Source organism: Schistocerca nitens, chromosome 1 (genome assembly GCF_023898315.1).
Source record: "Schistocerca nitens isolate TAMUIC-IGC-003100 chromosome 1, iqSchNite1.1, whole genome shotgun sequence".
NCBI classification, from domain to species: domain Eukaryota; kingdom Metazoa; phylum Arthropoda; class Insecta; order Orthoptera; family Acrididae; genus Schistocerca; species Schistocerca nitens.
Window position 1 is genome coordinate 969,670,274 of NC_064614.1, and position 23,571 is coordinate 969,693,844.

At 42.4% G+C, this 23,571-nt stretch overlaps 1 protein-coding gene across 1 annotated transcript in view; it reads right to left on the bottom strand.

Moving 5' to 3' along the window:
* Positions 1 to 2,997: 2,997 nt before the first annotated feature.
* LOC126237640 (apolipoprotein D-like) overlaps positions 2,998 to 23,571 on the bottom strand; it is a 48,707-nt gene continuing 28,133 nt past the window's right edge. Inside the window, exons 2-6 of the mRNA XM_049947739.1 lie at positions 22,479 to 22,616; positions 15,854 to 15,984; positions 8,888 to 8,979; positions 6,546 to 6,638; positions 2,998 to 3,385 (exon numbers count right to left, since the gene is read on the bottom strand). Of these exons, the coding sequence (XP_049803696.1) occupies positions 3,246 to 3,385; positions 6,546 to 6,638; positions 8,888 to 8,979; positions 15,854 to 15,984; positions 22,479 to 22,616 (594 nt within the window). The 3' untranslated portion in view covers positions 2,998 to 3,245. The remainder of the gene's footprint in view (positions 3,386 to 6,545; positions 6,639 to 8,887; positions 8,980 to 15,853; positions 15,985 to 22,478; positions 22,617 to 23,571) is intronic.

Below are 23,571 nucleotides of genomic sequence, written 5' to 3' on the forward strand. Positions count from 1 at the left end.
CGATCAGTTTGGCTTTAGGAAAAGTAAAGGGACGAGAGAGGCAATTCTGACGTTACGGCTAATAATGGAAGCAAGGCTAAAGAAAAATCAAGACACTTTCATAGGATTTGTCGACCTGGAACAAGCGTTCGACAATATAAAATGGTGCAAGCTGTTCGAGATTCTGAAAAAAGTAGGGGTAAGCTATAGGGAGAGACGGGTCATATACAATATGTACAACAACCAAGAGGGAATAATAAGAGTGGACGATCAAGAACGAAGTGCTCGTATTAAGAAGGGTGTAAGACAAGGCTGTAGCCTTTCGCCCCTACTCTTCAATCTGTAAATCGAGGAAGCAACGATGGAAATAAAAGAAAGGTTCAGGAGTGGAATTAAAATACAAGGTGAAAGGATATCAATGATACGATTCGCTGATGACATTGCTATCCTGAGTGAAAGTGAAGAAGAATTAAATGATCTGCTGAACGTAATGAATAGTCTAATGAGTACACAGTATGGTTTGAGAGTAAATCGGAGAAAGACGAAGGTAATGAGAAGTAGTAGAAATGAGAACAGCGAGAAACTTATCAGGATTTATGGTCACGAAGTCAATGAAGTTAAGGAATTCTGCTACCTAGGCAGTAAAATAACCAATGACGGACGGAGCAAGGAGGACATCAAAAGAAGACTCGCTATGGCAAAAAAGGCGTTTCTGGCCAAGAGAAGTCTACTAATATCAAATACCGGCCTTAATTTGAGGAAGAAATTTCTGAGGATGTACGTCTGGAGTACAGCATTGTATGGTAGTGAAACATGGACTGTGGGAAAACCGGAAGAGAAGAGAATCGAAGCATTTGAGATGTGGTACTATAAACGAATGTTGAAAATTAGGTGGACTGATAAGGTAAGGAATGAAGAGGTTCTATGCAGAATCGGAGAGAAAAGGAATATGTGGAAAACACTGATAAGGAGAAGGGACAGGATGGTAGGACATCTGCTAAGACATGAGGGAATGACTTCCATGGTACTAGAGGGAGCTGTAGAGGGCAAATACTGCAGAGGAAGACAGAGATTGGAATACGACAAGCAAATAATTGAGGACGTAGGTTGCAAGTGCTACTCTGAGATGAAGAGGTTAGCACAGGAAAGGAATTCGTGGCGGGCCACATCAAACCAGTCAGTAGACTTATGACCAAAAAAAAAAAAAAAGTCTTGAGCAATGTTCAAGTTGTTAACCTTTCCGATCTTCTGCAGACCTTTATCCCATAGATCTGGCGGTGTTTCTCGTGGTCTCTCTCTGTCTCTTGGATTCTACTTCAATAACGCTTTTGTCCATCGATCATTATTCTTCTGGTGACATGGCCGGCCCATTGCCGTTTTGTTGCGTCTGATCTCTCCAAGATGTCTTTGACGTCAGTAATTTATCTCATGTCTTATGTCCTATTTTTTACACTTCCTTGTAAATCCCAACTTAGGTCTTTCCATGACTCAGCAATTCTAAATGTTCGTCGTGTATATTCATGAAGTGTCCAGGTTTCACAGTTGTAAGACAACACGCATAGCACACACTGATCAAAAACTGCTTTTTCTTCAGTTTTACTGCCGCAAGGTCTTTCTCAGGAAAGCTCAGGCCACCTGGAACCTATTTTCGTTATGTCTGTGATGTTCGATTTTTTGATCACATTTCACCATTATATGCTCTGTATCCTTGTTGGGTGTAGACAAGCACCGAGATCTCCATACCATCTTTCTTACCAACGTACACTGTTCCTCGGTTCTCTCCTCGGGTTTAATGCTCTTGTCTGAACAGCTTGGCAGAAACACCCGTTCCCATGCGAGCAAAATCCTTTTTGTCCTATTCCACCGTTCAGCCACTTTCTCAAAGTCCTTCTAAGTAGCAGGAAACCGACTCTAGAATAACTTAGAGAAACAAACAACATCTCCATCTTCAGAAGACAGTTAATGACATATTTACTAAAGAGACAATAATGATTACCATTGTCACTACAAACACTCGTTACCTTGTACATCCTTGTTGCCATCTTAATCTTCCTCGTTTCCCATTATTCTTAACTGGTGGTCTCCTTAAATTTTCTTTCTTCAAAATTAGCTATATCAGAAAATATATACTTTTTCACCTACAACTTCTTTATATTTCTGTCATTATTATTATTATTATTATTACTATTAGTGGCAGCAGCACCAGTAGTACAAGAACTGCCAGTAGTACCTTTATCAGTTCGTAGTCAGTATTATCAATTCACATTGACCCTATAGACACTCAAAACATTTTAAGAGTCTTTGCCATATTGAAATTGTTATTTCTTAGGTGCATGTGATGTAAAATGTACTGTATGTCTATTGAAACCCTGGTCTGCTATAAGAGAGGACATAATGGTCCTATTCTGATCTGGTTAAATAAATAAATATTTGGCATGAAGATAGTTAAATTGGGTTCAAACGATTCCTGACATGGCATTGCATCAATTCTTATAAAAAAGATAATTTTATTTCATACATTTCATTCAAAACAACAACACCTACAATAAATACTACAATAAATATATTTACAATAAAAATAACTATGCGCGTGTATTTGAAATAGATCTGTTGCAGCAACGCTAACGAAAGTTTAATCTGTCTGCTATGATGACGTGATATTTCTCACATTTAGAAAGACGTTGTAGCATGTAAACAGCTACCACGAATGGTGGGAACTGCTTTTCTAGTGGAACAATACATTTAAAATCATACAATATTGGAAGAAATTAAGAGACGTAGATCCTCTTCAGAAGTGAAGCATATGCTTCCAAAACATTCACTATCACTAAAAAAATTTAAACCCTTAGGACGATGTACTTGTGCACGAAATACGTTATAGATTCGGTTTACAATCATTTGAAACTTTTATGGACCTGACAGTCGGAAAGGCGAGGCGCTGCGGTACGAAATGAATTGCACCGCCATTCTCTTTAAATAAACCAAGAAAAAAAACTGATTATAACATTTCTCCAACTAGACCGTGGACTTCAGGAAAAAGACCTAATTATAATATTTCTCCAAATAGACCATGGTCTTCGAACCTAAACAGTCAGATCACAGATTGAAAGATGTAGTCCAAAGCGTAGCGACGCGTATCTTTGTAGACAGACGTTCCCTATAGTCTTTCGGAATACATATGGGCTATTTTCCTCAAGGGAGTCATAAGATTGGCCAGTTCATGCAGTGAATCCAGGACGCTGGCACGGCGTGAAGCGGCCGCGAGCTCAGTAGACGCTGGGGCAATTCCTCTGGTCGGTCCGGATGAAGAACGCCCTGGAGACGCCGTGGCGGTCCACGGCAGAGTAGGCGCGCTCCATCACCTCCAGCGTCGGGAAGCGGTCGCGTGTCAGGATCCAAGCGTTACCTGCCGACAGGGGATTTGCCGTTAGCTACACAAACAGTGAACGACTAACTCGCAGGTAGCCCGACCCCTATTAGTGGACACTAATATGAGGTGTGTACACTTTTCGCCTTTACGAGGGCGTGAAGTTTCCTGGAAACATCTGAAGAGAGGGTCTCTGACGGTCTTTGGAGGATTGGCAGCCCATGCTAGTTCAAAAATAGAAATCAAAGAAGGTAGTGATGGCAGACACTGGTATCTGCAGCGACGTCGAGGATCTAACTCACTCCAAGGGCGTTCCGTTGGATTCAAGCCGGGAATCTGAACAGGGGTAAAATACAGGTAGCGAAAGGTTATCTACAGTTTGTACAGAAAAAAAGGGAAGCACTGGTTGAGAAGGTAGGGAGACGGGGCCGAAGCCAATCTCCCATGTTATTCAATCTGTACACGGAGGAGGCAGTAAAGGAAACCGAAGAAAAGTCGGAATTAAAGTGCTGGTAGAAGAAATAAAAATTTTGAGGTATGCCGATGACATTTTAATTCTGTCACAGACAGCAAAGGACTTGGAAGAGCATTTGAACGGAATGGACAGTGTTTTGAAAGGAGGATATAAGATGAACATCAACAAAAGCAGAATAACGATAATGCAACGAAGTAGAATTAAATAAGGTGATACTGACTTAATTACATTAGGAAATAAGACACTTAAAATAGTAGATGAGTTTTGCTATTTGGGCAACAAAGTAACTGACGATGGCCGAAGTGGAGACAGGACATAAAATGTAGACCGACAATGTCAAGAAAAGCATTTATAAAGAAGAGAAATTTGTCAACATCGAATGGTACTTAATTGTTAGGAAGTATTCTTTGAAGGTTTTTGTTCTTGAGTGTAATCATGTATTGAAATGAGACATGGATGAGAAACCATTTAGACAAGAACAGAGTAGTTCTTGTTTGTGTGGTCTTCAGTCCAGAGACTGGTTTGATGCAGCTCTCCATGCTACTCTGTCCTGTGCAAGCTTCTTCATCTCCCAGTACCTGCTGCAACCTACATCCTTCTAAATCTGTTTAGTGTATTCATCTCTTGGTCTCCATCTACGATTTTTACCCTCCATGCTGCCCTCCAACACTAAATTGGTAATCCCTTCATGCCTCAGAATATGTCCTACCAACCGATCCCTTCTTCTAGTGCCACAAGTTTCTCTTCTCCCCAATTCTATTCAATACCTCCTCATTAGTTATGTGATCTACCTATCTAATCTTCAGCATTCTTCTGTAGCACCACATTTCGAAAGCTTCTATCTCTTCTTGTCTAAGCTATTTATCGTCCACGTTTCACTTCCATACATGGCTACACTCCATACAAATACTTTCAGAAAAGACTTCCTGACACTTAAATCTATACTCGATGTTAAAAAATATCTCTTCTTCAGAAACGCTCTCCTTGCCATTGCCAGTCTACATTTTACATCCTCTCTACTTCGACCATCATCAGTTACTTCGCTCCCTAAATAGCAAAACTCATTTACTACTTTAAGCGTCTCATTTCCTAATCTACTACCATCAGCATCATCCGATTTAATTCGACTACATTGCATTATCCTCGTTTTGCTTTTGTTGATGTTCATCTTATATCCTCCTTTCAAGACACTGTCCATTCCGTTCAGCTGCTCTTCCAGGTCCTTTGCTGTCTCTGACAGAATTACAATGTCATCGGCGAACCTCAAAGTTTTTATTTCTTCTCCATGGATTTTAATTCCTACTCCGATTTTTTTCTTTTGTTTCCTTTTCTCCTTGCTCAATAGACAGATTGAATAACATCGGGGGTAGGCTACAACCCCGTCTCACTCCCTTCCCAACCACTGCCTCCCTTATAACTGCCATCTGGTTTCTGTACAAATTGTAAATAGCCTTGCGTTCCTGTATTATTTCCCCTGTCACCTTAAGAATTGGGAAGAGAGTATTCTTAGCAACATTGTCAAAAGCTTTCTCTAAGTCTACAAATGCTAGAAACGTAGGTTTGCCTTTCCTTAATCTTTCTTCTAAGGTAAGTCGTAGGATTAGTATTGCCTCACGTGTTCCAACATTTCTACGGAATCCAAACTGATCTTCCCCGAGGACGGCTTCTACCAGTTTTTCCATTCGTCTGTAAAGAATTCGTGTTAGTATTTTACAGCCGTGGCTTATTAAACTGATAGTTCGGTAATTTTCACATCTGTCAACACCTGCTTTCTTTGGGATTGGAATTATTATATTCTTCTTGAAGTCTGAGGGTATTTCGCCTGTCTCATACATCTTGCTCACCAGTTGGTAGAGTTTTGTCAAGGCTGGCTCTCCCAAGGCTATTAGTAGTTCTAATGGAATGTTGTCTACTCCCAGGGCCTTGTTTCGGCTTAGGTCTTTTGAAATGTGGTGCTGTAGAACTATGCTGAAGATTAGGTGGATTCATAATGTAACTAACGAGGAGGTACTGAATAGAATTGGGGAGACAAGATGGTATCGGTTGATAGGACACATTCTAAGATATGTAGGTGATAAGAGTAAAATTATGATGTCAATGTAATGTCATTATAGTGTGGACGTAACTTTTCTAACACTTAACAAGTGAAATTCTAATCGGGAATATTATGCCGGTAGAGAAATTTCTCTGTGGACTAGTAAAGTGTTAGTCGAGAAAATATACGTACTTGATAAACTCTTCGCCAAACAGCCCGAACTACCTTTTCTTTCAGCACGAAAGTGTTAAAGTTAATAATTGTAGCCTTCCTACAAAGAAAGCCGTAGGCTCTATTCTAATTGGAGGAATTTTGTCCACTTATTATAACGAATGTTCAAGACTTATTTTGGGAAAGACAGGTGTCTCTTTTTCCGCGGACTTCCCATTCGCTTGACACATCACTTAAACCTCAGTCTTAGAAGGCTGTAAATAACAGAAAATTATTTTATAATATTAGTGAAAAAGACTTCAGGAGTTCAGAGCAGCCTCAACTGGGCAGTGTCTCGTGTAGCATAACAGTGAAATTTCTAGAAATCACTCAACAGGAGAAGGAGAAAATTTTATATTTAATTTTTGGTTCGATGACAAAAAATAAAGCGTGAGGGACGGGCGAAGTTTAGAACTAGTAACATAGTAGAAGCCTTTAAGGTTCGTTTCAGTGTCATGTTGACTATGACAAATACTTACGTATGCTGAAGAGCCCGAAGTTGGTGCACGACCACACGACGGCGAAGCTGTCGTAGTCTGTGTCGAGGATCCAGTACGGCGCCGTAAACGTGACTGCAACAAAGGCAACACGTGGCTCTACACACTCGGCGGCGCATGCGCGACACAATTGGTGTCATGTGACACAGAGCAGATAGCAGAGTTTCTATAGTGCAGTTAGCCTAATTACTCCGAAATTCCTAATATTAATGCAGTGCTTATTATTTTTACATATGGCCAGGTGAAACATTGAACTGTTATTTTTACAAGAACCGAGCGAGATGACGTAGTGGTTAAGCTCTCTGTATTCACGTTCGGAAGGACGGAATTTTAACTCAGCATCTGGTCATCCTGATTTAGGTTTTCCGTCATTTTTTTCTAAATTGCTCCAGGTAAATGCCGGGATGGCACCTTAAAAGGGCAAGGCCGATTTCCTTCCTTATCCTTGAAACATTCCGAACTTGTGCTGCGTCTCTATTGATTCTGATGTCGACGGATTGTTAAACCCTAATCTCCCTTCTTTCCGTTTTACGGGTCATAGAATTACAGGTCTTTGGTGATAGTCCGTTTTTGTTGTATGTGAACCTTTTAGTTTGCCGCTTCCATAAAAGAAGAAAGAAAAAATTACATCTTGGCTTGTCGGGATTGCGTCCGATATCAGATCATTCATTCAAGATATTTAGAGAACGCGACTCGTTGTGATCTTCATCAGGTGCTCCCTGGAAAAATAGTTTGGCAGGAAGTATTAGTTTCCTGACGATTTCTTAACAACGCTTGTAAAATGTTTTGTTATAAATGACATCTGTTTATGTCCACAATGTCCGGCTTTTACAGAAAATAATTGTTTACCTTTTATGACTTTTGCTTAATCTAGAACAAGTACCGAATAACATAAACAGTACAAAAAGTTAATTAATGATTAAACTCTTGTAGTTAATTAGCTGTTAACATTCTATTGCCTCAAACTCTCTGAGCACGATCATACGTCTTAACGTTTCAAAAATATGTACGCAAATTATTTAATATTCTTACTGCTGTGGAAGTTGCATTCACACATCTTTTGATACACAAGAATCCATCATTGTAATGAAGAAAACTTTATCTTAAGTACTACACTGAAGGTAAAAACAAACTGAACAGTGCTCCAGAAGGCATCTACAAAATGCATGCTACCACTAGCGACCGCAGCAGCAGCGCGGTTCCGGACAGAAGCGCCTAGAACCGCTCGGCCACCGCGGCCGGCTCACACACACACACACACACACACACACACACACACACACACACACAACACCTGCATGCGGCCACGCGCAGTGTAGTCAAGGTGCTGTCACTACGGTGTCTCTGCTGTCACGCGACCACAGACGAGCCACTGGAAATGACGGCGTTCAGTTACATTAAAGGAGTCCCACTGGACTGGTCACTGATATTATTGTGCAATGGCCGGCAATCGAATCGCACCTACAGTCGTAACGGAAGCAATAAACTAATAGTAACGTGAGACGATTTATTATTAAATAATCCAACCAGGGCACATGCACAGAGAAAAATGGCAGATAATAATTTAACTATGATTTTTTTCCTTATTTGGAGCTGTTACTTATTTCTATGGAAATAATACTGAAAGTGAACGATCAACTTCCAACTTCTTTCTAGTAATAAACTACGTTGTGTCGCAAAAATAAAGTAAGAAATCATTCTCAGTTTTTCTTTCAGAGATGTAATAGTTCGGGGAAGGCAGCTAACTGAAGCATAGAGCTTTCTGTTAAGCAAAGTCTAGCGTGTTCCCATACGTGGGAACGCACATAGTTTGTTAAGTGTGCGATAAATTGCGACACAACTAAAATGCCTACGTGTTAAATATAGTGGTCGGTTTAAAACAGAGAAAGAAGTAATTCGGAATTAGCATAATGTCACCCCTGTTGTGCATTAGTTCAACAAAGCTGTGACATATAAAGATGCAAAAGTTTTTAGACAACCGTAGTGTAGAAGATGCAATTGAGTGACCGGAAACCACCATGCAATGAAAGGCGCTTACAAATTCAGCACTATGGAACAAAAAGCACTTCCAATAATAACATCTATTAAACAAAAATTAAGCTCCGATCAACTGAATAATTTTAAAATAAAATTAATTCTAATAGCGTTATAACTCGGGGGCAGCAAAATCCTTGATAACAAAAAAAGGTGTTACGACAGATAAAAATTTACATTATGCGTGTTAGATCGACGGCAATTTTAAGGACTATCTTCAAATCAGTAATAAATAATAGAATCAGATTATTTCACATAGGATAGTAACGTATATACAACGTCCTACGTACCTGGCAGGGATGGAAATCGGACGTTGAGCTTGGAGTCATCCGTGCGGCCCAGGATCCGAACCTCACCCTCAATCGTTGATCGTATACCAGTTCTGAAAATGTGTTCCATTTAGAAATTTACAGTGATACCTGAGTATTTGCGTTGGCGATTTTATTGAATGTACTGCATCAGTTATAACGTCACAAGGGTTTAGAGCATATACAGAATCGTACTACTTGATTAAATTACAGCTAGCTGAACGTACAGGTGTGAAACTGTATTTTCACTTTACCCGTTAAGCAAGGACTGAAAGAGACATTTACATAATATACGTGTCACTAGTTTCTTCCGATTTAAATGATAAGGTACTTATGTGATTACATGGTAACATACACATTGTCTCATTTATCTTGACCATCCCAAATAACTTTTCCTCCAGAAGAATGACAAAAATATACCAGACAAACGTTATTTAGGTACCAGGGGGACATTAACTAGCATAACAGCTTTTTTTGTACCTTTATTCTTTGTGAATATATTAATACTAGTACGGCTTTTTTAACAGCACAGCTCTTTTATTCGATGATCCACTTGCTCTCCTCAAGAACTACTCAAAAACGCACCATAGTGCACCATTCACACAAATGCTAACTTGTATTCTCCACAGACGTTTCTATCTTTTCCCACAGACGTTTCTATCTTTTCTTTGTTGATGTACACTATATTCAGACAAAACTTGAATTGAAGACGGTCGACAGAATGACATTTTCCTTGTGTTTCTGTTTGTTTACTATCAAGTCCAGCAACTCCGTGTACCTGCGCTGTGTGCTAGCATAGGACAGTGAAAATCAATTTTGTGTCTCTTTTCTAACAAGGTCATGTTGCGTGCATGGCACAATGTGGTAAGGTTTTGAATTGGTCTTCCTGGCTTATTAAATGCAGTGTTAACATGAATACATTTACGTACTACGGAGGCAAATTTCTCATTCCAAAATATGAACCGTACATACACATGCAAGAACATCTTTCTGTTTCGAACTATTTACGAATGAACGTTTTATGAAGTTCACAAGTAAGAAACTCTGTTTAATGTTTTGAATGTCCTCCCCTTGCTTCTAAACACGATGCGTTTTTCATGCTTGGACTCTCTGAAAACTTTACACTTGGTCTAGTGTAATAAATCTAGGAAAAAAATTAAATTTTGAACATTGTGTTTATAAAACTTAAGATTACTTTAAATATTCGCAGAGACCTCGCTGCTCCTTAAAAAAATAATTAACTCAATCATTAGGAAACAAATAAACAACGAGAAGACAAATAAATGCATTTTCCACAGCAACTTGCAAGTTATCTTTTGCATTTGCACTATGCCGATAGCACACAACGTAGTTATCTTTGGGTCAGCTTGTAAGGTATTCAGGAACTGATCTTCGAGTTCTGGATGAGCCGATCTCACTGGGACTGCTGGGTCGCGAGTGTGACTAAGCGCCTTTCTGCCCTGGAATGCTTGGAGAAAGAGATTTTTTGGAGTCTGGTGCTGCGTGCTGCTAGCTGTTGAACGGTGTAGTGGAAAGATGTAGGATGTCTTTGTGCAGGAAGAGCATACTTGCTATACGACTTTGTTAATCATTCACGGGTAATGGTTGGTTCATGCGTAATTATTTTCTTGATTAACATTGCGAATTTATTGAAATTTTCATGGTCTGAATGTGTGCCTCACTCGTGAGACCGGTCTTTGTGTCTTTGTGACGACAGTATGTTTCGAGGGTCGGTACAGAATCTGTTTGGTATTAATGCATCTGATTAGTAGGACAGTCAGGTTTATTGCATTACCTACCAGCGAACTTTTGCCAATGTTTTGCGACTTTTATGGAATTTATCTTGTTTGAATTTTCTTAAGTGTTGGAGCTCCGTGTGCCACGTATTTTCACAGCGTTAATATTACACGTACAATTATGATTTTATCATTTATTAGAGTCAGTTATATGGATTTACATTTCCTTACCAGTCATCTATTTAGGCGATTTTATGGCGTTTATCTACAGTCATTCAGTGCGGAACATACCACTTGCCATAAGCATCAGCAATTTGAAAACTAGTATCAGGTACTGTACTGTATTCCGTGTTTTTTGCATGACCTTTCAGCAGGAAAGGTAGGTGGTGTTGCTGACGCAGCAGGCGCAGTTGCAGTGATACAATCTGCATAAAGGGTCACTATCTGATGTCTTGTAATTGTGAGCTATTATAACAGACTGGGTCCACATGCCCACAGTAATGCACGTGTCGTAAGTCACATTGCTTTACACCAGGGGCGTCCAAGCATTGTAATTCATCTCCGGTGATTTCACTGTCGGCCTAAGGTTCACCATTGATCTTCCTTCCTTATTTGTACAAAGAAAGATCAGTTTCCCGATTATACAAGTAAACATCTTGTTAGGATGGAGGCGAAGAGCTCCTCAAATACAGCTTCGTTACGGAAAGAGTCCAGTGGTGTAAAACAATGATAAAGGGCGGGGTGAGGATTGCGGAGCGGGGGCTGGAGAGGATGGGGAGGGGGGCAACAGGGAGGAGGGAGAGGGAGGAAGGAGGAATCGAGATCCCAGTTTTACCATTGACGTACTTCTCTAGGCACCAGGAATGTACAGAGCCTTCTCCCCTTTCATTAGTTCCTGTGTTGAACCTGAATGATGTATGTGCATATTCTTCTACTCATAAGTAATATAAAGGGTACTCTAGCTTACGAAATTGAAGAATATTTTAACAATGGACAAATAACGAATGACTGATGACTAATGGTGAACGATGCACTGGAGAAACAGTGTTGTACAGGATATCGAACAGAATGCTGCAAACTCAAGAGTCTGTGCATTGCATTTGGTTTCTTTGCATTGCTAAAGGCCGACGAGATGCTTTTATTATAATGACATAGGATGGGCAGCAATGTAGTAGCACACTGGTGAGGAGAATTGTAATCGAAACTACATAGTGATCTGTTACCGAAACCTATTCTGGATGTAATTGAACCACATTCTGATAAGAGCGATTCCTGTGTATTGTAAATCCAAGTGAACTGCTTGCCAAAGCTACCGTAGGGATAAAAGTAACCGTAGAAAACAGGTGGTAGAACTGTCACCGCCACCCTCACTTCTAGCGTTAGTGGATCACAGTCATCATCATCATCATCATCACAATGGATCACAGTCATCATCATCACCACTCCCATCACCACCACTACCACCAGCATCTTATCTCTCGTTTTACAGTCTTACTTATAGTAGTCTGCATTTGACAGCTAGAGGACTGGGCTGCCTCCGCCAGCAAAATACCAGTGGCAACCCACTTTTGTATTATCAGCTGCCGTTGCGTTTCCGCCTCCATTGAAGAAAATCGTTGTGCCTGCTAATCCTCAATTCGGAAACTTTTCCGGACGCGAAAATTCTGCCAGTCGTTTAACTCTGGCGCTATTTCAAATTAATAATATATTTCTATATGCTTGTAGAGTATAAAAACTACAGAGATGAATACCACATGTGAATTTCAGAACTTTTTACATGATTTTTGTAGGAGATACTTCTCATGAATAAAATATTGGCAAAATAACAAAATCCTCAGCTTACATATAGAAAACACAATGCGATACGCAATTCTAGAAAGGTCCGTTTCCGAGCCATGTACGATATTTTGGTATTGAGTTACAACATATGTTTCAGGCGTTCAGTAATATTCTTAGTATGATTTGATAAGTTTGAAGCTGTTCCCAGACGGGAAACTTTCACCCGTATCAGAACTGTTAACATTACCTCGGGGCTAATTAAAATTAAGAATATAATTTGAAATGCCTAAAGACACTACAGAGATATATATCATAAGTGACTTTCACATTGTTTTCGTCATATTTTCGGAAGACAGAGTAATTTTCAATTATCGCAGAGAGTGGGGCACTGTGACGGCTGCCTCTAGACCAGAGCCGTGTTTATAATCGACATACCCATACCTTGAATCTCTGCGAAGTCTCACAGCAAGGGATATTTTATAGCAACAAGGATAAGCATTGCAGAGCAGTTTTCTAAAAACAAGCTTTTAATGTTTATTGTTTAACTGCATAAAATTCTCCTATATAATTTATGATTTAACGAAATGAAGGCATAAGAGATTAAAATATTGAACACAATTTAAATCGCTAATATTTTCAACGTGATTTATTCATATCGCTATTGTAATGGAGCTGTTCAATAGACATCCTTTTTCGTCAATAATAGGAGAACCCGATACACTATAATTCAGAACACCATCCAAACAGATCGAAATTGCGAATTGTGTAGTTTCTATCATTTTGATGTAAATGTACAGTGATGAAGCATAATGCTTTCATAAGATAGACCGTTTTGTGAGAAGCATAATTATTTATGTATTTCTCAAATACTTCACAGTTTAGTCCATTTGTTAAGTCGAGTACATGGGTTTAGTATTCTGATCATCATTACTGTTTTCCTTTATTGTTCAAAAAGGTAAAATGGACAGAATACTGCAGTTATTCACGCTTTCATCAAAGATTAATTATTTGTACTTCTTTCGTCAAGGATATCGATTACATCCAAGACGTGAACATACACTCCTGGAAATGGAAAAAAAACACATTGACACCGGTGTGTCAGACCCACCATACTTGCTCCGGACACTGCGAGAGGGCTGTACAAGCAATGATCACACGCACGGCACAGCGGACACACCAGGAACCGCGGTGTTGGCCGTCGAATGGCGCTAGCTGCGCAGCATTTGTGCACCGCCGCCGTCAGTGTCAGCCAGTTTGCCGTGGCATACGGAGCTCCATCGCAGTCTTTAACACTGGTAGCATGCCGCGACAGCGTGGACGTGAACCGTATGTGCAGTTGACGGACTTTGAGCGAGGGCGTATAGTGGGCATGCGGGAGGCCGGGTGGACGTACCGCCGAATTGCTCAACACGTGGGGCGTGAGGTCTCCACAGTACATCGATGTTGTCGCCAGTGGTCGGCGGAAGGTGCACGTGCCCGTCGACCTGGGACCGGACCGCAGCGACGCACGGATGCACGCCAAGACCGTAGGATCCTACGCAGTGCCGTAGGGGACCGCACCGCCACTTCCCAGCAAATTAGGGACACTGTTGCTCCTGGGGTATCGGCGAGGACCATTCGCAACCGTCTCCATGAAGCTGGGCTACGGTCCCGCACACCGTTAGGCCGTCTTCCGCTCACGCCCCAACATCGTGCAGCCCGCCTCCAGTGGTGTCGCGACAGGCGTGAATGGAGGGACGAATGGAGACGTGTCGTCTTCAGCGATGAGAGTCGCTTCTGCCTTGGTGCCAATGATGGTCGTATGCGTGTTTGGCGCCGTGCAGGTGAGCGCCACAATCAGGACTGCATACGACCGAGGCACACAGGGCCAACACCCGGCATCATGGTGTGGGGAGCGATCTCCTACACTGGCCGTACACCACTGGTGATCGTCGAGGGGACACTGAATAGTGCACGGTACATCCAAACCGTCATCGAACCCATCGTTCTACCATTCCTAGACCGGCAAGGGAACTTGCTGTTCCAACAGGACAATGCACGTCCGCATGTATCCCGTGCCACCCAACGTGCTCTAGAAGGTGTAAGTCAACTACCCTGGCCAGCAAGATCTCCGGATCTGTCCCCCATTGAGCATGTTTGGGACTGGATGAAGCGTCGTCTCACGCGGTCTGCACGTCCAGCACGAACGCTGGTCCAACTGAGGCGCCAGGTGGAAATGGCATGGCAAGCCGTTCCACAGGACTACATCCAGCATCTCTACGATCGTCTCCATGGGAGAATAGCAGCCTGCATTGCTGCGAAAGGTGGATATACACTGTACTAGTGCCGACATTGTGCATGCTCTGTTGCCTGTGTCTATGTGCCTGTGGTTCTGTCAGTGTGATCATGTGATGTATCTGACCCCAGGAATGTGTCAATAAAGTTTCCCCTTCCTGGGACAATGAATTCACGGTGTTCTTATTTCAATTTCCAGGAGTGTGTATGGGATGTGTCACAATTCATGTTACAATCTTCTAGAGGTTGTGTAGTGGACTTAGTTGATAAAATTTTATGTCGATAACCGTCATCCAAAGACGCTACACAGCGTCAAAGCTATAAACGCCGGGGGTTGTGAAGCGTGTATATACAGGGTGATTCCATAATGATGTTACATTCTGAGATGATAGAGAAGAGGGTATCAGTCTAAGGCCCCTGTACCGGTAACGAATGAGTCGAAAGTTATAAGCCAAAACCGTTCTGATACCTTTGACAGAGAAATGTACGTACTGGTGCTGTTGTTGTGAAGATGACAGGGTTCTGGGAACCGGGGTGATGCAAAGCTTTTTTTGATGTGTGTCAATATCTTTGTAAAGATTAAGGCCGCAGCAGAGCAGTATACTGGGATGTATTGTATTGTGTTGAATTGGGGATCTAGAAACGACGGAGAGGCTTCGTCCCCGCCGTAGCCCTCAGTGGTTCACAACCCCACAACAGGCTACAGCAGTCCACTCACCACACCGCCGCCCCACACCGAACCCAGGGCTACTGTTCGGTTCGGCCTTTAGTTGACATCCCCCCCCCCCATTTCCTTAGCCTCCCCCCCCCCCCCTGGGAACGTCTCACACCAGACTAGTGTAACCCCAAAAATTTGCATGGTAGAGTAATTATGGTGTACGCGTACGTGGAGACAGTGTTTGCGCAGTAATCACCGAATAGTATAACTGAGGCGGAATACGGAGAACCAGCCCGCATTCGGCGAGGCAGATGGAAAACCACCTTAAAAACCATCCACAGACTGGCCGGCACACCAGACCTCGACGCTAATCCGCCGGACGGATTCGTGCCGGAGACAGGCACGCCTTCCCGCCCGGAAAATAGTGCGTTAGACCGCACGGCTAACCGGGTGAGCTACACTGGGTTAGCTTAGCTTAGGTTGGGCTGGCCAGGTACTGACATGGAGCTGGTCTGCCTGTTGACGATGGCGACGCGGCCCTCGCCGGAGTCGGTGTAGTTGGCGCTGACGCACTTGCCGCCAAACTCGAACAGCGCGAAGTAGCGCTCCGCCTCGTACCACCGGCCCATGTACTGTGAACACAGAGCAGGGGTTTAAACGACGCAGTTATCCTGTTCGCAACGTTCGAAGAACACGCTACAAAGCAATAATTTGTCATATGAGGACCACATGTCAGAAAAGGAGGTAAGCTCAGTTGAATAAACTTTACAGAGCAATATCAAAAAATAGAACGTAATAATTCATACACCGATATTCTTTTTCTGATACATTCTTTTATTTTCAGTAGTACTTGCTTATGTGACTACTTGTACCTTTTTGACTGTTATATGTGGGTTCTAATAATTGATATAAAACACAATGGAAACAAGTGTCATAGAGTCCTTCCTAGGTGCAAAAGAGATAATACGAAGTTATACGCAAAACACTTTTTGTTCGTTCAGGAGTTTTAAATATTTACAATATGGAAATAATTATAATTTTCGACTAGCTGTACCCGGCTACCCTTGGCTGTGGCTCAGTCTACTTAAATGAAAAGGAAAGAAAAGAGAAGGCACACGTTTCTAACATGTATGGCAACTGGATATTCGTCGTAGTCTCTTTCTCTCCCCTCTGTCCTTCTTCCCCTCCCTCTTTCTTTGTATACCTCCTCCTTCTTCCCCTATCTCTGCCCATCCATCTCCCCGTCCATCTTCTCATCCCCTCCGCTCTCTCTATCTCTCTCTCTGTCCGTCTCCTCCAGTTCCCCCTCTCTCCCCCTCACTCAGTTCATCAAGTCCCACCCTTTCTCTGTCGACGTACTCCCGCCGCCATCTCTCCACCTCTTCTTGCTCTTCTCTCTGACTTTGTGAGTTATTTACTGCTTTTACAAATTCAGTTTAGTATTCTAACCACAGACAAATAATCATGAATACAACTTTTCTGTTTGCTAAATACGTTTCTAACGTGTATGGCTATTGGATATACGTCTTAATCTTCGTCTCTCTCCTGTCTCTGTCCATCTCCCCCTCCCACTCGCTGAAGAAAAATTTCAAAGAATAGAGTCTAATAATTCATATAATGATATTCCGTTCCTGAAGCATTCTTTTCAGCAGTACATGCTAATGTGAGTAGCTGTACACCATTTAGCTGTTATATGAGCGTATACTTATAACTCGTTAAAATTCGAAGAAAATCGGAAGGTACCTTTTTATATTTCTCGTAACAATGTTGTCCATTTACATATTACTTATGTATATTTATATGTTACATGTATTAAAATATGCATACATAAACAATTAGGTGCCTAAAACACGCCAGTATTAGAATTCAATGCTGTGTCAAAATTACAAAGCAATTGGTCAAGAGCTTTCGGAGACGAACGATTTGCACAAACCAACATTTACATTTTTGTAACTGTTCAAGTAGATACAAAAAAAAAATCAGGATAGAAATCGAATGCAAAGTTGTATAAAAATTTCAAAGCAGTGCGTGAAGAACTTTTGAAAATTGAGATTTTGAAGAAACAAATACACTTATACAGAAACTGTAAATGTTCCTAATCGCAAATCTCCAAAAGTTTTTAACCGAATGCTTTAAAATTGTGACAAACGTTGCATTGGAATACGCATATATTTTAACACACCTATTTTTAACGTATGTGAAATAAATTTTTTTTATAAATTTAAGATTAGGGAAACGTTGTTACAAAAAAAAATTTCAAAAATTTACACGCACATGTACATTTAATATATATTATATAGCATATATTAAAGAAACAGGCACCTAAAAGCACGCCTATATTAGAATTTAGCGTTGTGTCAAAATTTTAAAGCAATCGGTCAAGAACCTACGGAGGTAGACGATTTTGAACAAACGAACATTTACATTTTTCTTATGTTTTTCTTACATTTTAATTTACGTAATTCTTAAAATTTTTAATGTTATGATGCAGTGGTACACCACTCTTCAACCTAAATATTACGACCGTTTGCTTAATGGCGTCTTGACTCACTTTTCAAGCGCAGTGCAGATCGATTGAGCGTGGCAAGGACTTGAATAATACTTGATAGATTTCCGAAGGTAAGTGGCAGTAGACAAGTTTGCACGCGTCGCGCTGTTCAATTAAATCACGGGCCAATATCTTGTGAGCGTGGAGCCAACGTCTGACATCGTCCACGATATTTGCCATCGGGTTCAGATTAGGCTAATTTGATGGTCAACACATCAATGACTCATCTCTATCAGGCCCCTCAAACCACTCTATCATGATTCTGGCCTTGTGACACGAAGAGTAATTCCGCTGGAATGCCGTCGTCACTGGGGATGACATCAGGCATGAGGGGATGCAAGTGGCCCGTAATAATGTCCACGTAGTCCACATCTGTCATAGTCTCGTACATTACTACCACAGGTCACATGGCAGTACAGGTGAATACCCGAGATACCATAATATTGCCCACGCCAGCTGTGTCCGTGACGCTGTACATGCTTCGAAAGAAGTTCTCCTGGATGACGGTGTATCCGAGCTTGACATTCGATCTTGTGCAATACAAAACAAGAGGCAGCCAGTGAGTCGAAATGTTGTCCACAGTCCAGTCTCGATGACCCCCTGCCCATTTATCCTAATTGACAAACCCCTCGAGACTATGTGCGAACATGTAGGGGTCGTCTATCTGCGAAGACCCATGTTCGACAATGTGTGCTGACAGTGTGCTCGGAAACAATTGTGCCTCAACCATCATTGTACTCTGCCGTCAGGTCGATGTTTCCCCTGTGTTACAGAGCGGGCAAGCCACCGACCTCCGCGTTCTGCGATGAAGAGTGGACGTCCAATACCTTACCACCTACTCGTGATTTCACCACCCTTCAACCATTTTCCACAGACGCTGACAACAGTAACACGCGAACAGCCGGCCATCTTCGCTGTTTCCGAGATGCTCTGGCCACAACAATCTGCCTTTTGTGAAATTTGCTTATGCCAGTGTATTTCCTCTCTTGTGGTCGGTATCATCGCTAGGATTACAACTCACTCGTCTCTGCTCCATTTATATACTCTCCTCACCGCGTCACGTTCTCTCAGCACTAACTGGCTAAACTCACCGTGGGCAGTTGTCACAATGCTACGGTTCATCGGTGTATGTGGTATATAAGAGAATCAAATGTTAGTGATGAGGAGTAATGAATGTCAACTTACAAACTTCTCTTAAGATGCTTATACGAAATCTAGAAAAGATACTACTCTCTGCAGAGCCAGTTAAAGTATGTCTGACACTTGTAAAACACTGCAGTCGTTCATTTTTCTACATATCATCCTTACCTTGAAAAATGCATTGAGACGGCGTTTTTAGTTGGTATTAAATAATTTATCCAGGTTCAAATATACTGTTCAAACACAAAGGAACTGAGGGCGTGGTTTAAGGTTGCGGCAGAAGTGGAGAATAAAACAGCTAGCTGTTTAAACAGTGGCAGATTGATAAACTCAAAATAAAAAAAAAAAACACTGTTAGTACGGCGCGGCGTGAATTTTACAGATACATGCAGCTCTTTGTTCCCCTAGTATGCACAGCGTTTTCCTATTTTTTCCCCTGTGCATGTGCAGGGCGACACAAAAAAACGGGAACTTTTGAAACAGCCAATAAAAACGTTAAAAATGCATCAAAAATGTGTTGACAGCAATTGAGCCACTAAAATTTGCCTTTTAAGAGACAGTAATCAAAATTACCAATGATTAGAAGTTATGTCTTGCATACAGCAAGCATCCTTCTGTACGTATGCATTCTTCCAATCCGCTCTTGGGATTTCTCATTGAGTGTTGCAGTATATCTGCTAGTATACCATGAATGTCGTCATGAATTCTCTCCTTTAATTTATCCTGTCTTCGCGACCTTCTCGTGTATATCTGACTCTTAAGGTAGCCCCTCAAGAACAAATCACAAACTTACAAATCTGGTGGTCAGGGAGGCTAGTGAACGACACCGAATGTTGAGGTGCCACGGTTACCGAACAATTCTCGCACACCTGTGATTGATTACTTTATAGTGTGGGATGTCGCACCACCCTGTTCAAACCAGGTTTTATACAGTTGTGGCTCTGAGCACTATGGGACTTAACATCTGAGGTCATCAGTCCCCTAGAACTTAGAACTACTTAAACCTAACTAACCTAAGGACATCACGCACATCCATGCCCGAGGCAGGATTCGAACCTGCGACCGTAGCGGTCGCGCGGTTCCAGACTGAAGCGCCTAGAACCGCTCGGCCACATCGGCCGGCTCATACAGTTGTGGAATACTGTTCAATGCAGGCATGACAAAAGATTGCAACATCTCGACATACCGATCCGAAGTGACAATCACTGGGAATCGCTCTTCATATGCGGAAAAGTACGGTCCGGTGACTCCGTGTGACGAAACTGCACACGATACTGTCACCTTGCTGTCGTATAAAAGGCCGTTCATAAACTTCGTTAGAGGTGCTGTCTGCCCAGTAACGGTAGTTCCGTTATTCACGTAATCTGTGAAATGAAAATGGCAAATCCATTGTCCTCGTTTCTGTATGTCGTAATTTGCTGTCAGAATTCTAATCGCAACTGATAATATTTCTGCTTCAGTTGTTGAACGATCTGTTTTAAATCATAACGGAGAATTCGACAAATACACTCTCGGACACTCGGGACAAACTGCTCGCAGCTGCTTTCTTACGAACTGAACGCTATGGACTGGTTAATTTCAAGCAATTAAATTTTTTTGCAAAACGACCTCACGCTGGTCAATTTCATACCCTATTTGTCCATTTCCCACTCTTCGTTTGATTGTGAAAATTCTGAAGTCGGACAAAAACCCATCGTATAGTTTTCATGGAGACTTGTTGTCGTTCCGCCCAAACATTTGACAAAAAAAAAAAAAAAAAAAAAAAAAAAAAAAAAAAAGAAGACGTAGCTTATACACGCATATACAGAGAGAGTCTAGAAAAGTAAGTACGCATTCACAGATGCGACTACTGAAGTGTGACAACGCACGGGAAGATCTGTTTCAGTCAGTTCGTGCTGGTATGGTCTACGAAAATTGTAGCTTATTCTGAACGGACGCAAAAAATTTCACCTATATTTCTTAATTAATAAATTACCAACTTAAGCGTAATTCCACAAAAACGCAGATTTGCGCTTTTTATCTCCACAAAAGACAAGCAACCTGAGGACTCCACGTTACATGGAGAAGAATGTCTGAGTTTCTTGACATTAAACCAATACCTTAGAAAAGTTATAGGTTCAAACGGGGATGCTAAGCCGAAATTGGTAATAACAACAGCACAGGAAGTTTCCCATTCCGCTGGCGAATGCGCCTGCCTCGTCGGGTACAAATCCGCCCAGTCTAAACGAGTTTACGACACGCCGCATGGGATCTAAAGACTCGTCACCCACTGCTTGAAACTCGCTCCCGCAAATAAAATGTACCAACTGGTTAAACTATTCCACCGACAATTCGACTGGAGGCAACTGCCTACATAGAGAGAATGAAGTCCTGCACATCTGTACAGCAGCCCCTATCAGGCATTTGAGAGGCTGCTGAAAAGCTGAAATCAAGGAGTAGCTTTCTCTGAGCAGCTGAGGACTGTGAACACTAAACTCAGCCTAAAATGAAGATGAACTTGACTGAAAAAGATCATCGCTGGATGGAACCATCAAAAGAGTCAGTAAATACCTTGAAAGATGGCAGGCAGGGACAAGAAGATCCAAATCAGATCTCACAAAAGGGGAACACCCAGTCCGTAGATGCAATCATCGCGCTGCCGTAACTGTCTTTCTCACGTAGGGGTCATGGAAATAAGAGAGGAGGGATCAGAGTTCAAACTGAGTCGTATAAATAATATTTGCTCACCCATTATTGAACAGGAATAGACTAGAAAACTGACAACACTAGTACAATGTGAAACTTCCTGGCAGATTAAAACTGTGTGCCGGGCCGAGACACGAACTCGGGACCTTTGCCTTTCGCGGGCCAGTGCTCTACCAACTGAGCTATCCAAGCACGACTCACGCCCCGTCCTCACAGCCTTATTTCCGCCAGTACCTCGTCTCCTACCTTCCAAATTTCACAGAAGCTCTCCTGCGAACCTTGCAGAAGTAGCACTCCTGGAAGAAAGGATACTGCGGAGACATGGCTTAGCCACAGCCTAGGGGATGTTTCTAGAATGAAATTTTCACTCTACAGCGGAGAGTCTCGGCCCGGCACACAGTTTTAATCTGCCAGGAAGTTTCATATCAGCGCACACTCCGCTGTAGAGTGAAAATTTCATACTAGTACAATGTGTCCACCGCCTTGCGGTGTTAAGGGGCTTGCGGAGTATACATGTAGGTGTGGTGTTGTCAAGACGCGCCAACACATGTGTTCTTGCCTTAACTGCCCCACTCAGTGCAGTGTCGCGGACCACATGTACTTCCTTCTTTCCTTCCAATTTGTAATCTGACGCTTCTGACACGAATTAAAAAAGTGTGTTGGTAAGTTTCTCCAAAAGGAAACAAGTTGTTCCACGAGATACCACTGTCGGCGCTACTATGAGGTGAGAGAAGATTATAAGATCCTACTCACCCTGGCCATGTCGAAGCCGGGCACCGTCTGCATGTCTGGACAGGCCCCCAGCGCTGGCACCTGGCCCTCCACGGCTGACAGCATCACCGTCACCACCAGCAAAGGTGCCAACACCGCAGCAGCTCTGTAGCCTCTCATCTGCCAACAGAGAAAGAATTGGCCTGTAGGTTCACCGGCTCCTTTGGTAGTGCCGCTTAGGGGTGACGCTCCAATCACGTCCTGCAATTATGTTTCTTGATACAAAGGAAAAACATTGAACTGTACAAGTTATGATTCTCCCGGACTGGCGTCGATATAAACTGAACCTGCACTCCTGTCTTGCTTTATTCTCTCTACGACGTGGCTTTAGCAGATGTACGAGGGTAATACCAAAAGTAAGGTCTCCTATTTTTTTATAAGTACAGAACTCTGTTGGTGTGGCAGTTGGTCACACTGTTATGAAAAGTGCTGTGTGTAAACATGCGCACGCCACGCTGAGGCGCCCAGTCTTGGGTTGGCAGCCGTTGAGAATCGAGCTCCCTTTGGATGTTACGGCCAAATGCGAACTGCGCGCAGTTATTCGGTTTTTGAACGCAAAGGGCATTGCGCCGATTGAAAACCATCGCCAATTGACGGAAGTGTATGGTGAGTCGTGCATGATGTCAAAAATGTTCGTAAGTGGTGTAGAGTGTTTGCAGCTGGTCGGACCGAAATTCATGACGAACAAAGGAGCGGGAGACCGTCAATTTCTGGGGAGACAGTGTTGAAGGTTGAGCAAAGCATCCGTAAACATCGGCGGATCACCCTGGATGATCTCTGCACGTTGGTTCCTGAGGTTTCCCGAAGCACCGCTCACAGAATTTTAACGGAAACATTGAACTACCGGAAGGTGTGCGCAAGATAGGTGCCACACGCATGCTGACTGAGGACCACATGCGGCAACGAGTTGATGCTTGCCGGCATTTCTTCACCGCCTTGCAGCCGAACAGGACAACTTTCTGGACTCAATTGTCACGGGTGACGAAACCTGGGCATACCACTTAACACCTGAGACCAAGCAACAATCACGCCAGTGGCGGCATCCTTCTTCGCCAAAGCTGCGGAAATTCAAACA